Source organism: Ursus arctos, unplaced genomic scaffold (assembly GCF_023065955.2).
Source record: "Ursus arctos isolate Adak ecotype North America unplaced genomic scaffold, UrsArc2.0 scaffold_3, whole genome shotgun sequence".
NCBI lineage: Eukaryota > Metazoa > Chordata > Mammalia > Carnivora > Ursidae > Ursus > Ursus arctos.
In genome coordinates, this window is record NW_026622985.1 from 101,217,630 (window position 1) to 101,243,725 (window position 26,096).

The following is a 26,096-nucleotide window of genomic DNA, read 5'->3' on the forward strand; positions in this document are numbered from 1 at the left end:
GCATCCACCGGGGGTGATGTGTCAGCAAGTGTGGTCTGCCCACACGACGGACTGTGATCCAGCCACCTGCGCCCTGGCGAGCCCGGAGGACGCTAGGCTAAGTGAGCTAATCGCGTCACAGACGGACACGTGCTGTATGGTCCCAGGCACGAGGCCCCCAGCATCGTGAGTTTTAGGGACGGTGAGCAGAAAGGAGATGATACATGCCCTCCTCCAGGCAGCTGTTGACTGAGGGGCACCGTGCGACAGAAAACAGGAAGCAGCTCAGGCCGCTGAGACGGAAGGAGGTGTGGGACCCACGGCCGCGTGGGCACGGACACCCGCCCACATTCCCACGGCTCAGCCACTTCAGCGGCACGTCCGCACACTTGTGCGCCCGTGGGGTGGGCGAGTCGCATGTACAGTGAGGTCCCCGGTCCTGAGGCCCTCGGCGAACAAAGGTCTGGGCCTCCCCGAGCTCCGCGGGGCTTTCCGAACGCCAGGCGCAGCAGGGAGGCCGTGGCGGGCGCTCGGAGCAGCCCGGTGGGGCTGGGTGGGTGGGGGTCTGTGATGGCTGTCCGAGAGTGACATGGCCAGCTAGCGGCACCTGCTCCAGGGTGGCCCTCCGCCTGGCACCCACTTCCTTTAAAGAACTGCAATGAAAAAAAAACCTGGCCGAAGAGACGTCACGGACACAAACTTGAAAGGCCCAACTTCGGAAACCATCGTGGCAGCAAACGCATTCAGGCTACACGGGAGCTTCGCTCTGCCGTGAGACAGGACCGTGCTCCTGAAACCCGTTCTGATGAAAATACTAACTACGGGTGAGAAATGCACGGGTGGGAGCAGAGGAAACGCGCAGAAGGGTTTTACGGACGGGGCAGAGAGCAGGAGCCTGTCTGCTTCGATTCAAACTGCACTGTCGTCTGCTTGCTGATAAACAAGGCGGTGGAGAAAGATTGAATTATGCTCGTGCATTCTCAGAGGCCCCTCAATAGGACGCGGGCCTTAATCTCCAGAGCCTGAGTGAATGAGCGGGCTCCGCGGGCGCGGCTGCAGCTGGGCCGGCCAGTGCCGGCGGGTGTGGTGCCCCGTGAAGGCCTGGAGGCTCGTGCAGGAGAGCTTTGGAAAGGCATTCTTTGGTCCTCATGCAATTCACTCCTTGTAAGAAAAGGAAATGGGAAGAAAGGTTTCGAGTCCAGGCTTTGGGCCTTTGATCATTTGATGAACGCGGGGTCTGCCGCGCGGCCTCTAGCTCTCAGGCCAGACAAAGGCAGCCCAGGCCGCACCGGCCCCGAGAGCTCTCGCCAGAACAAAACCGCAGGCGGCCTCGCAGTGTGGCGGCCTGGGAAAGACCCACCTCGGCCGGCGAGGGGCCGCCCTGCCCTTTGATCTCTCCTGAGACCGAGGCCCAGGCCCCAGGTCAGAGGATTTCACACCGCACGCCCCCTGGGCAGAGGGGAGCAGGTCAAGAACAGAATGGGGGTGACCCATCTCAGACGCGGCCTGGAGACTGCCCTCCTTGGCCAGTTCCACACGGCTGGGCTCCATTGTTGAAGGCTGGCCACACTTGAAGGGGAATGTGACAGTCCATGCTACAGCGGAGCCACTCAATGCAGGCCCGCTCGGACAATGAAGTCAGCCCCGCCCCCGGCCGGCGACATTCTTCCGAGGCTGCTTCTGGGGAAGCCGGTCTGCACCTCTGAAAATCCAGGACCCCAACGTGACCCCCGCAGTACTGAGAAAGCAGTGGCATCCGTCTGCTGCCTGTGGGTGAGCCGGGGTCCATTTGGGTGCAAATGTGCGCCGTGGTTTACTGTTTCACGTTCCTCTACCAACACGGGCGGGAGTCATCGCAAACACCAACGACGGTCTGCGGCCTTTGGAAGGAATTCTGCTTTAACAGAAGGGAAATACGTGTGCGACAGGCAGAGAGGAGAGCGGGTGTAAGGGAAGAAAGATAAATCTCTTGAGAGCTCCGAGCTCCCAATAATTGCAAATTTGCAAATGAAAAGATGTATTTGATAAGGCACAGTGGCATTAATGGGTAGGAAACTTCCAACTAAAAAAGTCAGGGTTGTGTTAGGATCCAAAGTCAAAATATGTCATTAAAAACAGTATCAGATCATTTGTCTTTTTGCTTCGGTTTCTCTGTTTGCACGTGCCAGAACTCAGCTAATTTAGGCCCTTGACATAAGATTTGATGGTGAAAAGCCAGTTTCTTGCTCTCCGCAGCGGTCTGCCCGGGAGACATGGAGCAGGGTGTGGGGTGCAGAGCCCGGGTCTGGTCCTGGCCCTCCATCGCTCAGGCGAGCCGGTCCTTGAGCGTCAAACAGTGGGCTACACACCACATCCTTGGTCTAGAGATGCGTTCCATTTCTCTCCTTCTTTTTAACCAGAAGAAAGTGGAGTCAGGAAAGCGCTTCGTTGGAGTTGCCAGCATCTGTGTGAAAATGTACTGAAACTCATTTCTGTAACCAGCGTCTGCTCCTGTTTCTGGGCAAGGGATGAAGGACGGCTGTTCCGGAAGGCGGGGGCCCGTCTGTGAGAACACGCAGGCATGCGTGCGCACACGCGTGTGTGTGTATGTGTGTGTGTAGACGGAGAGAACGTTTTGCTCATGGGTGAGAGAGAGGAAGGTGTCCCCACCTCAGCTGGACCTCCTTCCGAGTCCCGTGGGCTGTGGGCAGGCAGCGCGGGATGAGCAGTGTTTTCTTGGGTCTAGGAAATGCGGCAGGATTCCTCCGTCGTCATGGTAATTCGTGTGTGCGTCCAAGAGGCGGGTCCGGTGGAAGTAGCTGTGGAGCAAGCTCTCCGGTCTGTAAAGAGACGGCTCGCGGCTTTGGTCCAGAGAGCACACCGGAGCGACCAGACCAGCTCCGCGTCCGCAGCTCCACGGGGCCAAGGCCGCCGGAGGGCTCCGCGGAGCCGCCCGCTGCCGGCCGCGCGGGGTCGGCTCCCGGGCCAGACTTGCAGGCGCTGCCGGACCCCTGCCTCCTCCTCTCGGGTTAGGATGCTTCTGGGCAAAGCCCTGTGCGCTGTGTGTGCGAGGACAAGATCCAGGCGTGCAGGGCTGCAGGGGTGAAAGTGTGCCGAGCGAGGGGTTGCGGGGTCGCAGGGGGCGGAGGCCACTCCAGGCCACGGACGCCACACTCCGCTCATGCAGCTTTAGCAACAGGGAGGGCCGCACGAACGCTCGAAGGACGCTGCACCGCTACAGCACCGAGGTCCCGAGGCCGTCCTCCCCCGCGGACGTTAACCCTGACCCGTGCAGCAGGTGCTTACCACACCTACTGTGCGCCTCGCCGAGCGCCACCCTGGCAACAGAGGACGAGCCTCGGAAATACCCTGCTCGCGGCAAACAGCTTTCACGTGACTCAGGAAAGGGACAACAATCGGCTAATTTCCTCCAAGGCTGAGGAGAGTAGTACCCCCAGGTTGCCACGGCAACGCGGTCCCAGCTGAGCTGCCACAAAGCAGCCCGGCTCCCCGCCTCACCTTTGGCCATCTTGTTGAGAACCATGTCGATCAGGACGTAGGTGCCGCTCCTGCCCGCGCCGTCGCTGCCAATGGAAGGGGAAGAGGTGAGAACACCGCCGGCCACGGGGACCCCATGCCCACCGAACCTGCGACAGCATATTTCCCTCCGTGTTTAAGTGGAGCTCATAAGGGGAGAGGAAGGCTTGGATTGACAGAAGGAGGAAGAAAGTGGGGTGAGGAAGAATCACAGGATGGGAGAAGGGAGGAGGGTCGGGAGGAGGAGGAGGAAGGAGGAGAAGGGGAGGAGGGGGAAGAGGAAAGGGAGGAAGGGGAGGAGGAAAGGGGAGGAAGAGGAGGAAACAGGAAAGGAGGGGTGGGGGAGGAGGAGGAAGAGGAAGGGGGAGGTGGGGAAAGAGGAAGAGGAGGATGAGGAAGGTGAAGAGAAGGAAGGGTAGGAGGAGGAGGAAGTGGGGAAGGAGGAAGGAGAAGAGAAGGAGGAAGAGGAGGAAGGGGAGGAGGGGGAAGAGGAGGAGGAAGAAGAGAAGGGGAGGAGGAGGAAGAGGAAGGGGAGGAGGAGGAAGAGGAAGGGGAGGAAGGGGAAGAGGAGGAGGAAGAGGAGGAAGGGGAGCGCCTTAGCAGCAGGCAGTGTGGATTAGCTATGGTGCCTGCGTAGATTGGCTCCTGCCTCCCTTGTCTCTCCTTCTTTGGCCAAAGATGTGGTCAGAGTTGTCAGAATACACAAAAGACGGGTCTGGCTGTGTCCGCGTTGAGGGCGTTTGCCTTGTGGTGAGCGAGGTCACCCAGCTGTGACTGCAGGGTCCCCGGGAGCGGACGGCAGCCCTCCGAGGGCAGGGAGGGTCCTTTCTGGGGAAGGCTGCTGCTTTGTGAGGCTTGAGGGCACGTCCCCCTTGTTGGGGAGGCTGCGAGTCACCCCGGGAGCAGCTGCCGGACGGGACTGTCCCGTGTGCACTCCTAGAGTGTCTACTAGAGGGTCAGCAGTTACGGGACCAGACACTCTGCTTGCAGCCCAAGCACTGGCCGCGGTCCTGGGACACCTGGCGGGGCCTTGGCGGCCTTTGTGGGAAAGGCTCATGGGCTCTGGCTTTACCAGACCCTCAAACCAGTGGCTGGAAATGCCATGGGGACCTGCATGGTCCGCACGTGTGCAGAGCTAGCGCACCACCCCGTCCCCGCTGCGCCACAGATGACCTTCCACCTGTCCCGGTGTGGATGGGTCTCCCTCCCTCCACAGTGGCTCGGACTCCTACACACACCAGCCACGGCTGTGGCCCGTGGGGACACCTGTGCCTCCAGGCTGTTCCCTCTGCTCTCCGGGGCCCCAGACCATGGCCGGCTCGGGTCCTCGCCACAGACCCACGTGGGAGCACACAGACACAGGCAGGGACACGTCACATGCGCTGGAACAGACACACACAGACACAGGCAGTTATACACAACCCACACTGATACACACACACCCGACAAACAGACACACATGCACTCACACACATACACTCAGACACAACCTGACACACGCACTCACACACATACACTCAGACACGCACAGGCACACACACGTACACGTCTTGACTGCACTGACAGACTAGGCATCTGATCCTTGGAGAGAGGATTCCTTTCTATCCCAGCAGACAGCAACCTTCTGCAAGATAGTTCTCCAAATCAGAGTGCGCTCTTTACCCAAACGAGGTGGGTGTGAAGCCCGGGGAGATGGCGCCCCGACGGTGGGTGTCTGCTTATCGGTGTGGGTGTAACGTGCTTGATGAGCCGGTGGATTTCACCCAACGGCCGGACTCACGTCCTGAGCTGGGCGAGGCCATCCCTGTGCTGATTCCCGATTCTGTCCCTGTGCCTAACGGGCCCCGAGCATCCCCAGCATCTCGGTTCCAAACCGCAGCTAAGTGAGTCGGTGGCTGAGACGACACCACTGATGGAAAACGCCGTCTCGGGGTGTTTGTGTGGGGACCCACGCGTGCTTGAGAAAATACAGGGTGTGAGGACATGCGCGTGCGGCAGCGGCCTGCGGGACCTGGGACGGGGGCGGCCCAGGCGGGTCGTACTGCGCAGCGGGGCACGCACACAAGTAGCTGAGCGGCCTAGAAACTTCCGTCTGCATCTCTGGCTTCCTTCAGAAGTGCCCGTTAGGTGCATTTATGAAGCAATGAGAGTTCGACTTGTGTGTGTAACTGCGGCTGTCTTCTCGAGTACTCGTTAATCCATGTGAAAAGTTGTACTTGCCTGCAGTGAACAATTATTGGACAAGAACGGCCCCTGTAGCACTTGTTTACTTTTCTGAAATAAAAAGAGACAGAAATCATGGTTATGCACTATGACTCTTGTCTTATGTTTTGCAAACTCACTCCTAAGCCAAAACAAACAGACCACATCTTTGACATCATTTTGCAATAATAGCCTGTTTTGACAAAGAAAATCAAAATTGCACACACATTTTATAAGATTTATTTTTCTTTTCAATATTAAATGATTAAACAGAGCTTTAAAAACAATTCTTACATTTTCACAATTTCCGTTTCCCTTCACAAGCGAGAACCCCGGGCCTCTGCCACCAGCCTGCGCTACCCCTCCGTCTGCAGCCCCAGTAGCTGACACGACGATCTAGATTCCCTGCTGACATGTTTGAGTTTTGCAATTTATGCTCAGAATTCCTTACATTCTCGACATCACACTGGAATGTAACATTACTCTCTTGTCTCAAAGCAGCATCTTACAGGTCCGTTTGGATCCGTGCGTTTGGTTGGAGTTCTAAATTGCAGAGAAACTGCAGTTGAGACAAGTCCTTCCTTTATATCAATCTGTGTATGTTTACAAACAACTGTACTGTGCAGATTTTAGACCAGAATTTACGAAAATTAAGAAGCACAGATTATTCTGTAACCAAACCCTAAATCAAAACAAAGCACTGATTTCAAATCCACTGTGTCAGCTCCAAATTTGTTGAAAGTCAGTGAAACAACTAAACATGTTTATAAAGTACATCCGAATTCTCAGTAAAATATTTCTGAGTAGAGAAAAGTCAATGAAAAAATGTGTGAGGGTCTGTGTTCTAAAATGCTCCCTACGAATTTCTATAATGTGTGACATGAAGCAAAATTTAAAACGAATGACAGGGCAGAAAAAAAAACCTTTTTCCTTGCACCAGACATGGGAACACGTCACATTTCTTTGGGAAGGCTCGCCTGCCCAGCAGAGTCAGCTGGGAGCTCATATTCGGTCCACTGGGGGCCTTGCCTCAAAACCCCAGAGCCGCGGGGTTGCAGAAGGGAGCTGGCGGCCTGGGCACCCAGCGGTCATTTCCATGTCTGCCCCCAGAGCAGAGCTGGTTGTTCCTGGTTCCTCGTGGAGTGAACAGAGTGAGGTCCACGTGCCTCCCCAAACAGCAAGTGGGGACCTGGCTACAATGTGCCCCGAAGACGGGCTGCGCCCGAGCCCGCCGGGGCAGCACGTGGTCGGTGGCCACCTCCTGCAGCACGTGAAGCTTGCAGACCACCCAAAATGTCTTCAAAATGAGAAGACCCAGAAACATGGGTAGAACAAGCCACTCAGTGTCCCTACAGCCACGTGGCTACCTCACCTTCGGGGCCCACCGCGCTGTCAGGGCCTAGCGGGAAGGCGAGGCAAGTACAAGTGAACTCATTCAAATCAACGGTGGGCCAGAAAGCCCAAAAGGTTCTTGGGCCTTTGAGAATTAAACAGACCGGAGAATAGATCTACTGATTCCTCCTAAAACCTCCCATTCTTTGGGGCGCTTGGCTGGCTCCGTTGGTGGAACGTGTGACTCTCGATCTCGGGGTCGTGGCTTTCCAGCCCCAGGATGGGTGTACAGAGGACTTAAAAAAAAAAAAAAATCTTAAAACTCCTATTCTTGACTCAGGCTGTAATGGCAACATGAGCCTCAGGGCTGACAAAACAGAGGCCAGACCCCAAAACAGAGGACATACCTCAAACGTGAGTAACGTGAGGCCTGCCAGCTCGACCAAGGCCGTGTGCGTGCACGCCTGCATGCTTGTGCATGTGGGTACACACTGTGTGTGTGTGTGCGTGTGCAAGTCAAGCAAGGTCAGGGTCAGACCAGATTTAGGGCGGCTGGCTTGCTTGCTTTTTTTTTTTTAAGATTTTATTTATTTATGTGGCAGAGAAAGAGACAGCCAGCGAGAGAGGGAACAACAAGCAGGGGGAGTGGGAGAGGAAGAAGCAGGCTCCCAGCGGAGGAGCCTGATGTGGGGCTCGATCCCAGAACCCTGGGATCACGGCCTGAGCTGAAGGCAGACGCTTAACGACTGAGCCACCCAGGCGCCCCATAGGGCGGCTTTATTTCTACGGGCCTTTTACTTTCAAACAGAAGATTTTACTAGAACCCTCTCGGGGGCTGCATCTTTCAGATGTGGCTCTCCGACACTCTGTGACAGTTCACACCTGGTGGCCGAGGCTCAGCGTTTGCCCGCTCACACCCCGCCCAGTCACCAGCTTTTGGGCATATTTTCTGATGGGGACAAGCATAAAAGTAGTACATTAAAAAAAACCCGAAAAAACAAGAAAGAAGTAACAACCAGATACCCTTGTTTAGGCCGTATGGGTTTCAGAAACCCTGACTGTAAGGACCAGGAGAACAGGAGTGTCCCATTCACAGCTGGTCAGCCCCATTTTTGGCAAAATGCGTGAAGAATGACTGCTCTTTTGAAGACCGAACGCTCTAATAACTGCTTCTACGGTCCCTGCCCTTACGTACAGAACATTTAAAATATTCCTTCTCCAGCACGTTGTGACTGGCTCGGCAGGACCCAGGGAGGCTGCGCTGCGGTCTTAATACCCACGCCGGCCCCGCCCGCGCTAAACCCGCTTACGAACAGCCACGAGCCATCAAAGAGACGCGTAGTGCGAGTACAACATGCTGTCACGGTTTGGCAGTTTATTTACAACGAATCATGTGCTTGTATTATTACAACGCAAAACATCACAAGTAGAAAAGTAAAAGCATCACATAGTCAGCAAAAGCGTTCACCTGGTTGACCCAAGATAGAGACGCAGATTATTCATGAAGATGGGCAACACACAGCTGTCTTGTCTGACTCGATCAGAATAAATCATCAGTGAGCAGAAGGGTGCAGACATTCAGAAAAATGGATATTATATATATTTCAGCAGGAGGAATTCACTGAGAAAGAACGATTAGTAATACAAACCAACCCATGGGTCACTGAGTGAGAAGGAACCGTCATGCAACCAACAGCAAGCAAAGGTCAGAGGTCGTTAGAGGCTCAGAAAAGGGGCTTCCCACACTGCCCGGCAGCAGAGTCACAGCCTCCAATGATCACTTTTGTGACTATGCAACTGGGCTCATATTACTAGCTGCAACATCACAAAAATGACACTGGCCACCGCTCATTAGCTGGCAAAGTAAGGGTCTGTCCATTTCTACAGGGATCAGCGTTGTGAGTGCCGTTGCGAGAAGTGAGACTCAGAGAGACAGAGAGACAGAATACTTCCCATATGATGCTAATTATCTCCCGGCTTTAGCAGCTTCTCTTTAAAGTGTAACAGTGCTCCCTCTGGGCTCCAGAAGGATGTAATTACACGTCTCAGTGCCTGACGGGGGAAGGCTGGGTGCGTGTGCGGGGTCGGGGGGTGGGCGGGGGGCAGACCTGTGCGTAAGGGGACCAGTGTCCTCGGAAGCCAATGCCCCTTTCCGATGGCTGAACTTTGGGTGGCTCTTCTACACAGAAAACCACAAAGCGGCAATCTGCGCCCGAGCGTGGTGCTCCCGAGAATGTGACCGCTCGCGCCCACTGTCCATGGAGTCCAGGACAGGCCGGCCGGGCTGGGATACTGGGCCGTGCCGAGGAAGGCAGGCCAGCAGAGCTTTTGATTCTAATAGACTTGCACATTCCAATTTAACAAAAACCTTCTGGAGCCTCATCTCCTCAGCCTCCGGGGAAAGGGAACTTTGGGGTGGGTGTCTCTTCACGACAAGTGGTAAGCACAGAGGGTTGGTTGTGTATTGTTCAGTTCCATATATGGATATGGATTTCGACGTGTGCCCATATGCATATATGCGCAAACACACTGGAGGAGCCGAAAGAGCAGCTCAGGTGATCTGCCATCTCTGGAGCCACATCCGTTCTGCCGGTAGTGGCTGTTTCTCCGGGACCCTATCTCAGGAAATTGGTAAGATCTTTCGATAGCATGTCTTTGGAAATGCATTTGCATTAAGGAAAGGCATCTAATGGCCAGGACACTGGGGTCGATCGAGAGGGAGCCGTGTGTGGTCAGGGCTTTGGGATGCGTTCAGAACTCCATGCACCGTGCACGCTTGGCCTCTCCAAGTGAGGTCACCCAACGTGCGCCATGGCCGTGACACCACGGGCATGCCTCTCCGTGAGCTCTTTTACACGCTATTTGATCCAAAGAACTATTCAAATATAAAATTTGTTTTTCTTTTCAAAGTAGACTAAAAGGCAAAAGAAATAGTATCACAATAACCGTGAGAATGTGTAACACGCAAATTCAAGAAATCCAGAGATCAGCCTGAAACCCCACGGTCTCGAGTGACACGGCGTAGACTCGAGGATGGGTAACGTTCAGATATAAATCACTCTGTGTGCAATGCTGGATTAAGGTGCATTTTATTTCCTAGTTCGTTGTTCTGGGCATCTGTCTGCTTTTGTGGTTAGGCAGGTTTCCAATCGGTTAAACGTAAGCGGGGCTCTGCCAAATGGAGAGCTCGGTTATCACGCCGCTGGACACCGGCCTCTGCTGGGCGGCCACTCACTCTTTGCCAGCATGCAACAGCCCGTGCTGACCACCGTTACCACCGAGTCCGACGGACAGTCCCCCCTTTCCTGCCTTGTCAATATCTTCCTGAAAGATGGAGTCCAGCATTCATCTCAACAGCTCAATAAACACACTTTAAAACAAGACAGCCCCCTGGGCGACTGGCTGAGCGGGGCGTGAACAAAGACTGGATGTTTCCCGACTCAGCTTCAAAACTACACTAGAAAACACGGTCATGTGCTCATTCCATCCAGGCTCTCGCCCAAGGTCTAAGGTCACCCAGGCTGGAATCTGGGCCCACACTTGTTACAGCTCATTATCTTGTCAACCAGATAGTATCCAAACTGAAAATCTACCTTTTCCTCATCAATATCTTGTGAAGCATGAGCTTCAGGACTCCCCCACTTGGAGAATCTTATCAGAAATAATGATCGTATTTCCACAATTCTAAGGTATCTATGTCCCCCGCCCTTTTAACTCTTCTAAAGCCAGAAAACATCTTGCAGTTAATATGTGCCATTAACATACTCTCCTTCCCCTCCCCTCTCCTCTCTAGAATATAAATACAGTTGACCCTGGAACAACATGGCTCTGAGCTGCGCTGGTCCACTTCCACGTGAATTTTTTTTGATAAATACAGAACTGAAAATGTATTTTCTCTTCCTTGTGATTTTCTTCATAACATTTTCCTTTCTCCAGCGTGCTGTATTGTAAGACCTCAGTGTGTAATACATATAACATATAAACTGTGTTCATTGACTTCTTAGGGTACCGGTAAGGCTTCCAGTCAACAGGAGGTTATCAGTAGTTACGTTTCGGGGCGTCAAGAGCTAAATGTGTATTTTCAACTGTGTGGGGGGTGGTGCCTCAACCCCGTGTTGTTCAAGGATCAACTGTATATTATATAAATATAACACAGACGGCATGTCTTACAGCAAATGGCCTCTTAGACACCGGAAATCTGGTATCAGACCGCGTTCCCTCCTCTCTGACGCCCACATTCTAACGCGTTACCCTGCTTAGTGCGCTGTTTGTCATACCTGCGGAAATCCAGGAGGGACCTGGCGGAGGAAGGCACTCCCTGGTCATACCAGCTCAGGAAGTGGAACTGGGTCACGGTGCGCGTCTCGTTGGTTTGAAGGTTCTTCAGATAGAAGCTCCTCACGAGGAAATCCTCGCACCAGATATGCTCGGAGACTAGGTTTACCTGGACAGGAGGGCAAGGGGACATCGGGAACGTAAAGCGTCGTCTGAGCACGGAGCCACTCTGAGCAGCAAAGGGCGAATACTACAAGGACTGCACGCGGGTGGACGGTGGGCTTGACGGCCCCTCCCACCTTCTCAGTTTTAACAGGGCTTACGCCAAAGATAACTGTGGGTTTTTAATGTCACCTAAATGCATTAGTCAAATTATTAGAAAATTGTGTTACAATCCAAAACGATTCCAGCTTTCGTCTTCTGCATTTCTAAGCCACCTACCTTCGAGAAAAACTATACTTTGGAACAAAAACAACAGCGGGTTCCGCTGTACTTAAATTTTACTGCAGGGGGGTCTCACCTAGAGGCGGAGGGAAGGCCAAAGGATCCCCGCAGATAGCGCGACTCGGCGCTTCTCGGGGTCAAGCCCATTCTCACGGCCTAAAAGCCACGACTGTGTGACTTAGGGTTCTTCTTAATGCTCCCACCACGGGACTTCGGCATTCTGACTAATGTGTAATGCGAAACAACGGATGCATGCTGGTACGTGTTGAGTGCCCCAGGTGACACAGTTCGTTGTGGTTGTGGGTAGAGGGCTCAGTAAGAGAAAGAAACTTGCCGGCAGGTGCCCTGCAGGGAGGGTCCAATCTACAGACCCACAGCCCTGAATGCTGCGGGAGGCCACGGTGCAGGCAGGGCTCTTCCTAGAACAGACCCACGAAAGGCCTATTATTTGGGGCCTGGCTCAATGGGCCTCCCTGTGAAGAAGCGAATGTTTTTTGGCTCCTTCTGTCTGAATTCGGAATCATAAAACTTTAAAAGTGCAGACCAGACTGTTTACGCCAGAGCCCAAGGTGCCACAGTACAGCTGTTTGGAGGGTCTGGGCATCTACGGACCGTGGGCCCTGGGAAGGCCTGGTCTGCCTGCCAGCCTTCCCGAGGAGAGGCCGCCCCCCCCCCCCCCCCCCCCCCCGCCGGTGGGGACGCTCCTGTTCTCTGTGGCTCTACAGGCAGGCGCGCTTTTGGGGAGTACCTCGTAGATGTGGTAGAGGTTGGAGCCTTCGTCTGGCCAGTAGTGGTAGCATTGCCGGACGCCGTTCTCCGAGAGGGGCGTCAGCATGACGATGACCACGCAGCCACTCTCCCACACCATCTGCAGACAGAGAAAGGCCCACGGCCACAGCGTGACTGGTAGATCCCGCACAGCACGTGCAGTCACCGCGCTCAGCGACGCGGGCCAAGGTGCTTGTGCACGGACCGCCCTCTCCCCTTCGCTGGACACTCTTCCCCCACAGCGGGCTTCACATCTCTGAATGCGCCCCATAGCTTCCACGTTCCACGAAATACAACAAACCACAAAACCAGCCATTCGTTCCACGCCTTTTAGCACCTCTAGGACCCACGTTCAGCGGCCGCGCTTCCCAACTTTGGATCTGTGACGGGAACCTTCCACCACGCAGCCCCGACAGACGACACGGCCTGTGCCGCTGTTCCCAGCAGCCAGCGGGCGGGCGGCGCTCTCGTCCGCTCCTCCGCGCGGCGCAGACTGAAAGTGGTCGACACGATTGGTTTTTGGTCGTTGCCGTCAGCCTGCATGACTAGAAAACCACTTTGCTTTGTGAAGCTGCTGTCCGGTCAGAAGCAGGCCTGCTTACAGGAAGCAGGGCCGGGGGAACCCACACAGAACACGGCCATGGTAGTCAATGAGAACAAAACCGAGTTAGGAATTCACGGCAGCCACATCACGCAGCGTCTCCGACACACAGCGAACCGACGGACGCACGTGCAAGTGTGGAGAAGGGACGGACACCAAGGGCCTCCACGAGGCCTCCTCTCAGGCACAACTCCCAACTTCGTGGCTGTGGGTATTAATACCAGAGCATAATCAGAAACCATTAATTCTCTGGGGCACGCTGAGGTGGCGTTGCAGACGTGAATTAGCATATTAAATTACAGAGTGAAGAGGCGTCTGCTTCTCCCGCGGTGGGTTACGGTGACTTCACAGAAATATTTATAAGCAACTGCATTGAGGTGTGAATTTAGTATCGAAGAGAGCTTCTATTTCTTTTAAATACAGATATAACAATCCAATTAGAATCTTTTCATTTAAAAAAAATCCACATAGCTCAAATATAGAATGTGTTCCCTTCATAGTTCATGTTATTAAATAACCCCCTTTCAGTTATATTTTAAAAAGGGACGTGTCCACGCTACTTTCCTCTTTGAATATGGATTTATATTCCTGCGTGACGGGAATAGTCAATGCCTTTACGGCACCGCACTGTGTCTCAGTAATACTGGGATTTCATGGAAACTGCTGGTGTTTGTGAAAAAGCCCACAAATAAATATGAATTACGCCCGAACCTATAAGCCTTCATTTTCCTTAGCGCAAAGCCAGGCACGAGATGAGAATTCAAAGCATGTGCCACGTGCAGCTCTCAGGCTTTGCAGCCTGCCCCCCTAAATTGGTCCTTCTGGCACGTAACAGTTTAATGGGTCTTTAGAAGGTGGTGAAGCTCATTGAAGCCATTACGAAAATGAGGAGAAACACAGATTTTATGAGCGTAATAAAAATACAATGATCTAGACCATAAACTAATCATCGCACACTCTGCTTGTGCCACCCAAGTGTGACATTAGGAAGCCCCTCATTTAAAGAGGGGTCCTCCCGGCCGGGCAGCCCCGTTCATTGGTCCGCGCACACAGCGCTTCCATGCGGGAGCCCCCTCCTCCCCGGCTCTTGGAAGACTTGGTTAAGATTAAATCCAAACGGAACTTAATTTAAATAAACAATCCCAAAGGCACTCTTGGGGGTCATATTTCTTTTTAGGTCACTGTGTCTAAGAGCAGAGAGGGAATTTAGAAATCAAGCTAACAGGCGGCCCCCGTGGGCACCGGTGTTACAAGGCCGGCCCGGCTCTGTGTGTCCGCGTGCCGGGAGGCGCAGGTCGGTGTGCGGGGCGACGGCGCTGACCTTCAGGACGCGCCGAGAACCGTGAATGCGGGTTCTGGTGGGATCCAGGACCCCAGCCAAAGCTCAGTTTAGAAACAGGGCCAAGTTTCTGCTTCTCCTCCCGCGGCTCTCCCCGGCCCTCGGGCAGTTCCCGACTCCAGAAGGGCTGTCTGTGCGGAAACCCTAATCCTTCTCTTCTGGGAAGCAGCTATCCACCCAGAGGCCCCGCTGAATCTCAGAAGCGAGGCAGTTCGCTGACTGAGCTAAGGGTGCAGGTGCCTGAAACGGTGATTTCCGGCACTTTCCTGTTCAGTATCACAGAGCACGGCAATCCTGGTCTCCTCCCGGTTTACCGGCCGTCTCTGCAGAGCGCCCAGCACGTCAGCAGGTTCAGAGGGAACCAGAAGTCCCCGCCGAGAGTGGGGTGGGGACAGTGCCCCGCAGCGCGCCACGGTCTGCAGCCCCGCCCCCAGCTCTCTGCGTCTGGAGTCAAGTGCACGCCTCTCCCCAGGCAGGAAGGAGGTGCTTCCATCGTGGGGTCCAAACGAGGCCACCGCCACGGATGAAACACGAGCCTTCAGGGCCGGACGCTGACCATAAGCCAGTGCTGCGCTCGGAGAAGACATGACGTCCTGCCTTCCGGCGAGCTGCTTCCCAGACGCTCTGCTGCCTCCCCTCAGGAGGCCACCCTGAAGGCCCAGGACGCCTCAACAGTATGGCTTCATGCACCAGGGGCGGGAGCGATGGCGGTCTCTGGCCTTTATGGTCCCCGCCAGCCTCTCCTTGGGGGTTGTGCGCTGTGGGAATGGGAGTGGTCTGCTCCGTGTCCTGTGCCACTGCCCCCACCAGTCCCTGGGAGCCTGCCCCAGGCTGCGTCTCGCGGGTGACGTGGAGGAGACGCTCGCGATGCCGTCACTGCCGATGGGGACCCGTGTGTGGTCTTCAGCAGCGAGCCAGCGGGTAACGGACATCCCGTGGCTCCGACGGTTGCTCTAGTGACAGGAAGTACACACGTGGGCGGCTGTGCGACCCAGCTGTGCCAGCTTACTGACGGCTGGTAAGAGAAGCCACACTGCTCTGTGTCACGGGTGGAGTTTCGTCCCCCGGAGAAGACAGGCTGACGTCCTAACCACTGGGACCTGCGAATGTGACCTTATTTGGGAATAGGGTCTCTGCTGATGCCATTGAGTGAAAGAGGGGGTCATACGGACTTAGGGCGGGCCTTATAAGAAGAGGGAAACCCCGTGCGAAGAGAGACACCAGTGGGAAGCCTTGGGACGAAGGCGGGGAGCGTGACACGGCTGCAGGTGCAGGACTGCGTGGGGCCCCCAGACCCTGAAAGGAGGAAGCCTCTCCACACCTTGATTTCAGACGTCCGGCCTCCGGAGCTCCCAGAGAATACTCCCAGCTTGTGATAATTTGTTAGGGGGGCCCTAGGAAACCGATGCTGACCACTGAACAACACGGGGGTGAGGGGTGCTGACCCCTGTGCAGTCGAAAATCCACGCTGAACCTGTGAACTCCCCAAAAGCTTAACTATGAGCCTACAGTTGACCAGAAGCCTGACCAACAACACAAGCAGCCAATGAACACATGATATATATATGTGTGTGTGTGGGGGGGGTGTTATTTGCTATATTCTTATAATAAGGTAAGCTGGAGGAAAAAATGCTATTAGTAAAATCTAAGGAAGAGAAACTACATCTACAGCACTGTCCTGGAAAACGTCTGCATCCAGTGGCCCCAGGCAGCTCAGACCCGCGCTCGAGGCCCAGCTGCGCGCTCGCGGTTGGGGCTCCTCAGGGAGGAGCGTGCTAGCGCCAAGGCACATAGACAAACCTAATTAAAGCAGATGGAAAGAAACCACAGTAGAAAACTAGCTATTCAGCAAACCAAACTCTTCCAATGCCCCGCTAAGACCTGATTAGAGGAAAGATGACCTATCCAAAATCTCAAAAAGCTCAGTTCATGTTCTCCGCCAGGCACCCGGTCCCTCCAGGCATAAAACTTCTTCCTTTACTTAGATCTCTTGTGATGTGTCCCTTTCTACCTTGCATCATCCTTATCATGTGTTCACATCTTTCTCCCACCAGACAGGCATCTCCAAGAAGACCAGATGCTGGTCTGGCTGCCGTTTCTACCCGCCAAGGCGCCAGGATGGGGATTTATTGCCGTGGGTGCTTGGTTGAAAACAATACATGTGTTTAAAAGAGGCCATTTGAATAGTTCTGTAAAAAGAGCTAAAGAAAATGCTGTCAAAGCAGGCCTAGAAGAGGTTCTCCCAGGACTGGCTTAACGGACAGAAAAGCTTTTTTACTGTTTTAGCTCGTGAACGGTTTGCGTGTGTGTCGGCGCTGCGGGTCCGTGAGGCACACGGCTCTTCTCCGGAGCAGGCTCCGCACCCCCGGTCCTGACCGTACAGTTCATCTCTGCGGCAGACTTATTTTCATAGGTGGAACAGAGATGTTCTGAAGTCTGGCCGTGAGGAGCTGACTCACATTTTAAAATAATGAGTCAAATAGTGAGGTTTAGTAATGCTTGTGTTTTAGTCCTTATGAGCCCACTGACGTCAGCTCTAATGTGGTCTGAAATAGATCAAACAGGGAAAAACAAGCGTCTGTAACACCTTCTGCAGTCGAGACCCCCATCCCGCCCTCGGCCTCCCCAAAACCGCGTCTGCGCTGCAGCAAGCCTCCTGCGGTCACGGGCTCCACATCGAGCCACTCGGGACAGGCGAGGAACCCTTGGGACAGGTAAGGAACCTCCGTGGTGTCTTCTGAGGACCACTCACAACTGCTGATCAGTGCACACACGTCAGTTCGGGCCCCTTGGCGAGGCCACAGAAACCGGCCTCCACGCTGGCAGAGTGGTGCCGGACGCCGGACACCCTGCGCCCAAACTGATCCCATGGCCGCCATCACACAGCCCATAAACGGCAGCCTCAACTCTGAAATCCTTTCCCACCCGGCGTAAAGGAGAAAGCATCTACGTAAGAAATCCTTGCTGCGTCCCTGGAACCGAGTACGAGTTCTCTTGCAAAGACGGCGCGGCTGACCTAGCGGTCCGGCAGACTGGAGGTGGCTCGGGGCAAATACTGGTCACTTAGGGTTTCCAGAGCCAGGCCGCACACTTCCGGACTGGACTTTGTCATCCAGCCCCTGTGCAGGTGCGACGGGCTGTTCCTCACAGGTTTGGGATGTCTAGGAAGTTAGCTGGACCTGAGCGAGTGTCGCCCCTTAGAACCATTTGTAGTCCCTCAGCCTTGCTCACCTTTCAGGTTAAATATGCGCGTCGTCTGCTTAGACGAAGTGCTGAGCTCAGGCTGCCGCCTTCTTGTCAAGATGAGAACCTGATATCAATGCATCAGTCCGGCTGTGGATCCCGGAGAAGGAGGAGGAAGAGAAGGGGGTGAAGGTGGATGGGGAGGAGAAGGTGGACAGGAAGGAGGGAAGGGAGGTGGGAGGGAGGGAGGAAAAGAGGAGTGAAGGAAGGAAGGGAGGGAGGAGGGGTGGAAGGAGGAAGGAGGGAAGGGAGGAGGAAGGGAGGGAGGAGGGAAGAGGGGAAGAAGGGAGGAGGAGAGGAGGGAGGAAGGAGGAAATGAGGGAGGAAGTGAGTGAGGGAGGAGGGAGGAAGAAAGGGAGCGAGGAGGGGGGAGGGAGAAGGGAGGAGGACAAGGGAACCAACAATGCACTTAAAAGCAGAACAGCGAGGATGTTTTCAGCTGTGGTCCGTAATATCAGTTGAAAAAGAAACTCAGGGGCGCCTGGGGGGCTCAGTCGGTGACACATCCGCCTTCAGCTCAGGTCATGACCCCCAGGTCCTGGGATCGAGCCCTGCGTCAGGCTCCCTGCTCAGCGGGAGTCTGCTTCTCCCTCTGCTCCTACCTCTTGCTCGTGCTCTCTCTCTCTCTCAAATACATAAACAAATCTTTAAAAAAAAAGAAGAAGAGAAAAGGACACAGGATGTCTGTCTCTCACGGGCCCGAGTTCGAAGGCTGCCAAGCGGACGTGTGTGCTCTCTGTAGCGGCGCTCCCCGAGCAGAGTCACGGACACCCCTGCAGACTTAGGTGAGGTGGCGTGACGAGTGTTCTTCTCTCTTTTAATGTTTACGAGCTCGTGTATAGGGAGTTCAAGGAGACGAAATATCTGAAGCAAAGTGTCCTGGAAAATCCAGGGCATGTGGCTGAAGTATTTGCGAACAGAAATAATGAATGAAGTTTTTCCTAAGAAATTAACTCTCCTCAATTCTTGTATTTCCTTTGATCCAACAACGTGCTTTAAAACCGACCAGTTGGGGAGCTAACAGGGATCCGGAGTATATTTCCCCCTTCCATGTCCCTCGATGCCGCAGAAACGGAAGATAGCGTCACGCGCGGCCCAGAGCACATCCGGGGGTGCAGACCAAGCGTGATTGTCACGGGCGTCACAGGTAACGGGGCCTCGGGGACGTGCTAGGGCCCCGGGAGTCCGCCTCTCAGGACGGCTGGAAGTCAGATTTCCAGCTTGAGCCCTGATGTGATGCGGTCTCCTGAGGGAGAGGGACGATGTGGCCCCAGGGGCCCTGGAGCTGGGGGAGGCGCGGGCCGGCCCTGGGGTGGCTGTACGTGACCAGGCCAGGCTGGGGCCTCTCTGGATGCTGGCTTGGCTCCTGCGGCTTTGACGGCCTGCCTCTGAGGCGGGCATCTGTGGGTGGAGCAGACCGTGGGGGCGGGGGCCGCCACACTCCCTGCCATCTCCACAGGCCAGGCTGTGAGAGCAGACGCGCAGTGGACTCGGTCCTCAGCCACGTCGGGCCCCGGGGACTGCCGTTTGAGCGCTGCTGGCTCAGGCTTCGTCAGACTCTTCCTCCTAGGCCCCGTCCTGCCCCCTCGCCCCCACCCGCACGTGGGGAGTGCTTGGGAGGGAGGGCATTTGCCCCCTGTGGCTCTCCGGCAGGAGGTGGCTCCGGGGTCTGTCTTCACCACCCTAACAACTGTGATCGATAAAAACACTCTATTTAAACCCAGCCCATCGCTTTGGGAGAGAGAGTGTGCTTCCCCGGTGAACCCTTCGTAACAGCATCTTCAGAAAGTGGAAGACAGAACTCGACGGGAGGGCTTCTTTCTTGGTAAAACGTTCACAATGGCATCCGGTGTCCACATTAGCGCTCGCTGGGCACCAGCGGGACCCCCGCGGACTGGGGTGGGCCCTCCGCCCTGGGCCGCGGACACGGCGCCCCGTCCCCACTCGCTGGCCTCTGGTTCCGTCTGAAAGGGCTCATCTGTCAAGCGGGACGGGACAGTGTCCTCCTGGCTGAGCCACCCCGTGGTGAATGGGGCCAACGACCAGTCCGCGTCCTGCGGAGAAGTCCCAGTTCCTGGGGCCGAGGGGCTGCTGTGAGCGGCTTCTAGCGACGTCGCGTACCCCAGACGCAGCTCACATCTGTCAGCAGTCCTCACACACCCGAGCTTGGGGAACCGGGTTTCCTGAATTTCTGGTGGTGACATATGAACCACGGAAAGCACACAGTTCTGCCAGCTTCCTCTAAAAATACGAGAGGAGGGAGGACAGTCACGTGCCTTCTCAGACCAGGGTTCCCTTGGGACCGGGCGGGGAGTGACAGGGCATGTACGGGTCAGCTGGGAAGAGCAGGGACCCGTGGCAAGAGTGGCAACGACTGGCCAAAAGCCGCGGGACGGCCCCTTCCTCCTGCTGCCCCAGGTAGGCTGGCCATCCCCATCTGCAGAGATGTCTCTTTTCCGCGAAGCGGTCCTGACACTCCTTTCCAGACGGCGCTGGGCTCAGCCCCTCGGGCCCCATGAGCCCTGTCGGGTGTGCAGACCTCACTGTCCGGCAGGCACCCCGCGGACGCTGGGGTATGGACGCACACGCTTGAAGACCGCGGTTCTGACATGCTCGGGGCTCGAGACCGAGCACAACACGGTCACTTCGTCAGGAACCGTGTTACTCTGCGAACGCCCACGGCCGCCACAGGGGGCTGCTTGCCTTGCGCTCCTGCCAACGGCCACGTGCGGGAGCAACGCCTCCCCATCACGGTGCCTTCTTCCTTCTTACGGCGCGTGGTGGTAAAAAGCGTCAGGTCCTACGGCTCTGGGTTTAAAACGTGCCGTGCCGCCAGCTGGCCGTGTGGATTTGGGGGAGTATTTGGGGCCCCGGCCCCGTGGCCTCAGCCTGCTGGTACAACGGGGTCCTGATCTTTCGTTGTAGACAATACACGTAAGATGGCCCTTCTGAGCCCTTCTGAAGTGCAGGGTTAAGTAGATTAAGTACGCTCACGTTCCTGTGCGACCATCGCACCATCTATCTCCAGAACGTTCCGTCTTCCCAAACTGAAACTGTTCCTGTTAGACCCGAACTCCACCCCGCCCTGGCCCCACCCTCCGCTTCCTGTCTCCCTGGATCTGACTCCCCTCAGACCCCAGGGGCTCAGCTTCATCCTTGGTCATTAGTGCCGTTGACTGAGGTCGCCCCCCAAAGCGCCTGCCCGCGGTCTAGCATACAGTAAGTGCTCAGTGGGATCGCCCTCCCTTCCCGCTGCTTTCCTAGCGTTCACTTGGACTCCAGCGCCCTGTTCCCACACGTGCGTGCGTGTCTTTCTCTCAAAGGAGCCGTGCAGGCCCCGTGACACAAATGGGAGTGTGTACTCCAGCCTCAGGGGTCAGACCGGTGGACGGCTGACCTTCATCTCCTCCTCCTCTGCCCTCCTGTCCCGACATCCCCTCCCCACGCGGCCCATCGACCGTCAGAGCTTTTTGGCGCCTGTGGGCTGTCACAGGCTGCGGGACCAGGCGTTAGCTGATTCCGGAAAGTTAATTTAGAAGTACCAGGGACCTTGGGGCGCCTGGGTGGCTCAGTCGTTAAGCGTCTGCCTTCGGCTCAGGGCGATCCCAGCGTTCTGGGATCGAGCCCCACATCAGGCTCCTCTGCTGGGAGCCTGCTTCTTCCTCTCCCACTCCCCCTGCTTGTGTTTCCTCTCTCGCTGGCTGTCTCTCTGTCTGTCAAATAAATAAAATAAAATCTTAAAAAAAAAAAAAAAAAAGAAGTACCAGGGACCTCCTCATTCTGGACATGCTGGGCCTGGCATGTGTCCCCCTTGCTGATGACCTGCCCGACCCTCATGCCCCCCCCCCCCCCACCGCTGCCTAGTGGCCTCTCTCCGGATTCCTGCAGTGGCCACCTGTCTGTCTAAGCAGCAAAGTATTCAGTCTCAGTCAGTGCTCTTTTCTTAGCCACTGTAATGGGCAGAATAGTGTCCCCCAAAGGTCACACCCTGGAACCCGTGGACGTGACCTTCTTTGGAAATAGGGCCTCTGCAGGCATGCTCAACAGGAGGCTGCGCTGGCCAGAATGGACCCTAAGTCTAATGACCAGCGACCTTCAATGAGGAAGGGAACACAGATACCCCACGGGGAGGTCACCGCGTGGATGGAGGCAGAAGCGGGAGTGATGCGTCCACGAGCCAGGGGACCCCCAGCAGTGCTGGCCACGACCAGAAGCTGGAGACAGAGGCACGAGCAGGTTCTCCTGTGGGGCCTCCTGGAGGAAGCAGTCCTGCGCACACCTGGGTCTCAGGCCGCTAGCCTCCAGCATTTCTGTGCTTCTTCGTTACGTCACGGCAGCCATGGAGAAGTTGGGCCCCAGCCTTCCTCGAGACCACGGCATCTTGCTCAAGGGCATGTGGAGGAGACGGAGCTGAACCAGTGTCTTTATGACAGACTTCTCCACGGCTTTGATGTGTTGTCATGTACAGTAATGCCAGGAGCGCGAGCCCGTTGCCCGCAAAGCCTTCTTGTCCTGGGTCACCTGCTACCACTTGGAGGGACACTACTGTGTCCTGGGCAGTGTGACCACAGGTGGGCGTGTCCCACGTGGTCTTGTACTTGGTCGTTTTTCTCACGTTGCTTCATTTTAAGACATCTTCCTCTGTTCCATGAATGTCAGACCTCCAGATGCTCCGGAGAGCAACCTATGGACTGCAGACCCTGAAAACAGGCGTCACCCCCTCAACTACACCCATCTGTAACAAGCGGCAAGGACAGTACTGCAGCGCTCGCACTCCCAAGCCATGTGACCTGGGCAAAGTGAGAGCCTCTACGTCTTACGACGGCAAAGATTGTGTCCACACACACTCAACCCTTAACGCAGGACCTGGTCCACAGTAAGTGGCCAGTGGATGTGAGAGTTACTGCTTCCAAGTGTCCACGTGCCTCTGAGAAGCCTCACACGGGGAAAGTGACGGCCAGCACCCAATGGTTGGTAGAAATGGTTGATGGGTTAAGGTTGAGTGGAAGCTCGGTAGTGATGCTGGAATCCCTCATTCCGCCACACAACTTGGAATTTTCTTTGTCCTGTCCTTCTGAGTATCAGAAGCTAGGGAAGCAGGTGGAGCAGAACGGCCCCGAGCAGATTCCGCTGGGATGTCAGCGGAATGGACTCTCTAAGAGCAGAGCCGGGATCTGTGAGCTCCCATGAGCCTCAGTTGAGCCCCTGCACTAAGGTCCTATAGGAGCAGGTGTCCCGGGACCAAGCAGCCCACGGGTGCTGAGCTCCCTGAGCAGGGAGGCACCTCATTCAGGCTACACGGCCGCTCTGGGTGTGACGCGGAAGAAAGTCGGCATCTCGTAGGTGGTGGGACCAGCCTGTCCTCACACCATTCTGACGTGACTTTAATGGCTGTATGCCACCATTACAAGTTCGGATGACGGAATTCTGAGGCTCGGTTGGTTTTATTTTTTCAGTAGCGTGATGGCCACTAGGCAAAGCAGGGGGCTGTGCAGACACGCTCCCATCTTGGTTTCCGTGTGCTGGCTCCAGTACGCTATGGTAGCTGTGTATCAACATGCTTAGAAGGCAGGGGGCGCTAGCTGGCTCCCTGCAGGTCCCGGACCCCTTCCAGACTTCTCCAGAAACACCCGCCCAGGCCGTCCATGGTGGGGAGGGGGACACCTGCCCTCCAGCAGGTGGAGAGGCCGAAGAGGGCCGACGGGCAGGTCAGGGAACGGACCAGGTCAGGGAACGGACCGAGAGACTCCAGGAACAGGACGCGTGGAGCCCGTCAGCCAGGTGAGGCATTCACACTTAGAGCTGCTGCATGAGACGCCGGCATCACCACCAGGGGTCCGAAATAGCCCCGTCTCTATGCATCACCACGCTGCGGGGGTGGTGACCCGCCATCCTGGCAGGCGCTCTGTCCACCCGCGAGCTCCTGGGCTGGCTGCCTTCTCACCTCTGCCCTCCACGGGCTCTGCGCGTCGGAAGCCCCCTGCCAGGGCTGGGGACGGTGGCGTGCCTGGCGCACGGGGAGTCTGTGCGACCGTGCCACCTCGCAAAGCCCGTTCCCACTTAGCTCTGCGGCACGGCTGAGGCCTGAGGAGGACGCGGGGGAATGAGGGGAGGCCCCCTGCTCTCCTGCCCTTCGTGGCTCGCGCTCACACCGGTTCTCAGCGGCTGAGCCTCCGGCTGGGCGCCCACGACTACGCTGGACGAAACAGACTAGGCTGGCCCTTCGACTGGATTACAGACGATCTACAAGGAAGGGAAACTATAATCTGAGCACCATTTCTTACTTTCGGAGGGAGAGAACAATAGATAAGGACACATTTGAACAGAATATAATACACACTTATTCATGTCATTTCTTTATATTTCATGAAATAAAACTGTAAAGTTAAAAAAGTTAGGATCTTTAAAGCATTCAGTCTCTCGAAGGGAATTTTCACACTTGAGTTTTGAAAACAAAAGGTTGACAATAAAAACATCGAAGGCCCCGTATAAATTCTGCTGTCACGTACCATTTGATGAGCACCACCTCCGTTTACCGAATCGAGTCCAAGGCATTCTCACGATCAATTCATCGAGATCCTACTCTCAGAAAAAGTTTTAACTAAAGCAGACTCACCTGCCAGAAGTCGGCCACGGTGGCGGGCAGGGGCCCCTGGGTGGCGATGTAGGCGGGACTCCTAGGGTCGTGATCCATCTGCAGAGACAGGATTACGGTGACAAAGATCAGCTGAAGAGCTAGGAAACCGCCAGGAAGAAACCACGGGACACACGGGGTCGCAGAAGCGGGAAAGCAGGGCGGTCTTCCTTGCTGACCCTCCTGATTCCAGCAGTGCTTGGATTTCGGCAGAGCCCCTGCGGCCCTGTGCCTGGAGCCTGGCGGATCAAGTCGGAGTGCTTTATGACTGATGTCGCGGTAGCGGCAGCAGCACGAGCCACGCTGAAGCCTGTACACCAGACAGACCAGATGCCAATAAACAGGCTGGGCAAAGACGGGTGGTGGGGCACAGGGTGGGGAGCCAGCATGGCTCCACAGCTCAGCCACCGGCCAGCATGTGTGGCCTGCACCCCGGCCACAGGCCTCCCCCAGCCCATCGGCCGGCATGTGTGGCCTCCACTCCGGCCCTGAGCCTCGACCCTGGCCACCGGCCAGTGTGAGCTGCCTGCACACCCACTGTAGGCCACACGCAGGGTTCTGGTCAACAAGCCCCTTGTGAGAACTGCAGGTGTGGGGCTGGGAGGGGTGAAGCTCGACTCTCCGAGGACAGGGTCCCGGGTCCTGGAAGAATTAGTGAGCCAGTGCCTCCTGCCTCCTATGAAGTTAGCTCCTCTCACAGGGGGGCTTGTTTCTGTCACCCGGAAAGGGGCACCAGCACCTGGGTCATCCCGGGGTCTGTGAGCGTGGTGTGCCGGCCCTCCCCGGGGATGGGGCCCAGCCTTCCAGCAGCTCATTTCCCATTCTAGTCCTACGGCACCAGCCGAGGCTGGAGACGGGCACACAGGGGAACGCACTTGTAGGCTTTCCGGCTGGTTGGCTGTCCAAGCACAGCCTGCTGGCCTCAGCGGAGGGAGTCTGGCTTGAAGTGCCTTCATCCTAACGTTTAATTCAAAGATGTCTACGCAGTGAAAAGAAGGGAGAAGGGCACCAGGGAACAAAGCCTAGAGAAGGAAATGGAGTGGAAATGCAGTGGGAGGGCTGTCGGCTGGACGGCCACACCCTGGCCCCAGGACACAGGGACTTCCCTGCCTGCTGCTCCCCCAACGGGACCGCAGAGACCACCCCGAGGGACGGACGGGCCTCGCGCTGCAGCCTCACGTTGGTGCCCAGCACAGCTCACCCGTCACACGTGCTTAGTCCCTGGTCCTCTCCCATCTGGTGCTAGAATTTACTCTCTGATACGAGCGTTTGAGTAAAGATGTAAAATGCTCTGTGTTTAAAGACAGTTGTGAAGAACACATCTCCCAATACAGTGAAAAAGGAGATTTCAACCACACGTCGTTCTGTGGCAGCTCGCGAGGCTGTCGGCTGTCCACCCCAGAGCCACCCTGGCACACGGCCCTGCGCGGGCTTGAAGGACGGCCCGCGTGAGGCGCGGTCTCTGGAGGACGGATCTAGTGAGTCCTTGCAGAGATGACGGTTGTCAGCATGAAAGGGTGCACAGCGCCCCTTATAATTACGTGCACCGCGGAAGAGCCGACGTGAGTCGTTCCCGCAGAACAACAATGGGATGCCGGCTGGGGTGGGGGGGCAGGAAAATGCTTTTTCTGCCTCCAATTTAGTGATTCCCAATTAAGACCGGACCTCGTTTTCAAATTCACCACAACACACACAATACAGGTAAAATTACGTTACGCTAGCTGAAAGCCCTAATTAAAATGTTTCAGTAGAAACGCTTAGCA

General features: G+C 55.8%; 1 protein-coding gene across 1 annotated transcript in view; it reads right to left on the minus strand.

The window, feature by feature from the left end:
* PTPRN2 (protein tyrosine phosphatase receptor type N2) overlaps positions 1 to 26,096 on the minus strand; it is a 742,666-nt gene that overhangs the window by 16,974 nt on the left and 699,596 nt on the right. Inside the window, exons 17-21 of the mRNA XM_057304523.1 lie at positions 24,316 to 24,393; positions 12,497 to 12,616; positions 11,307 to 11,473; positions 5,716 to 5,769; positions 3,478 to 3,542 (exon numbers count right to left, since the gene is read on the minus strand). Of these exons, the coding sequence (XP_057160506.1) occupies positions 3,478 to 3,542; positions 5,716 to 5,769; positions 11,307 to 11,473; positions 12,497 to 12,616; positions 24,316 to 24,393 (484 nt within the window). The remainder of the gene's footprint in view (positions 1 to 3,477; positions 3,543 to 5,715; positions 5,770 to 11,306; positions 11,474 to 12,496; positions 12,617 to 24,315; positions 24,394 to 26,096) is intronic.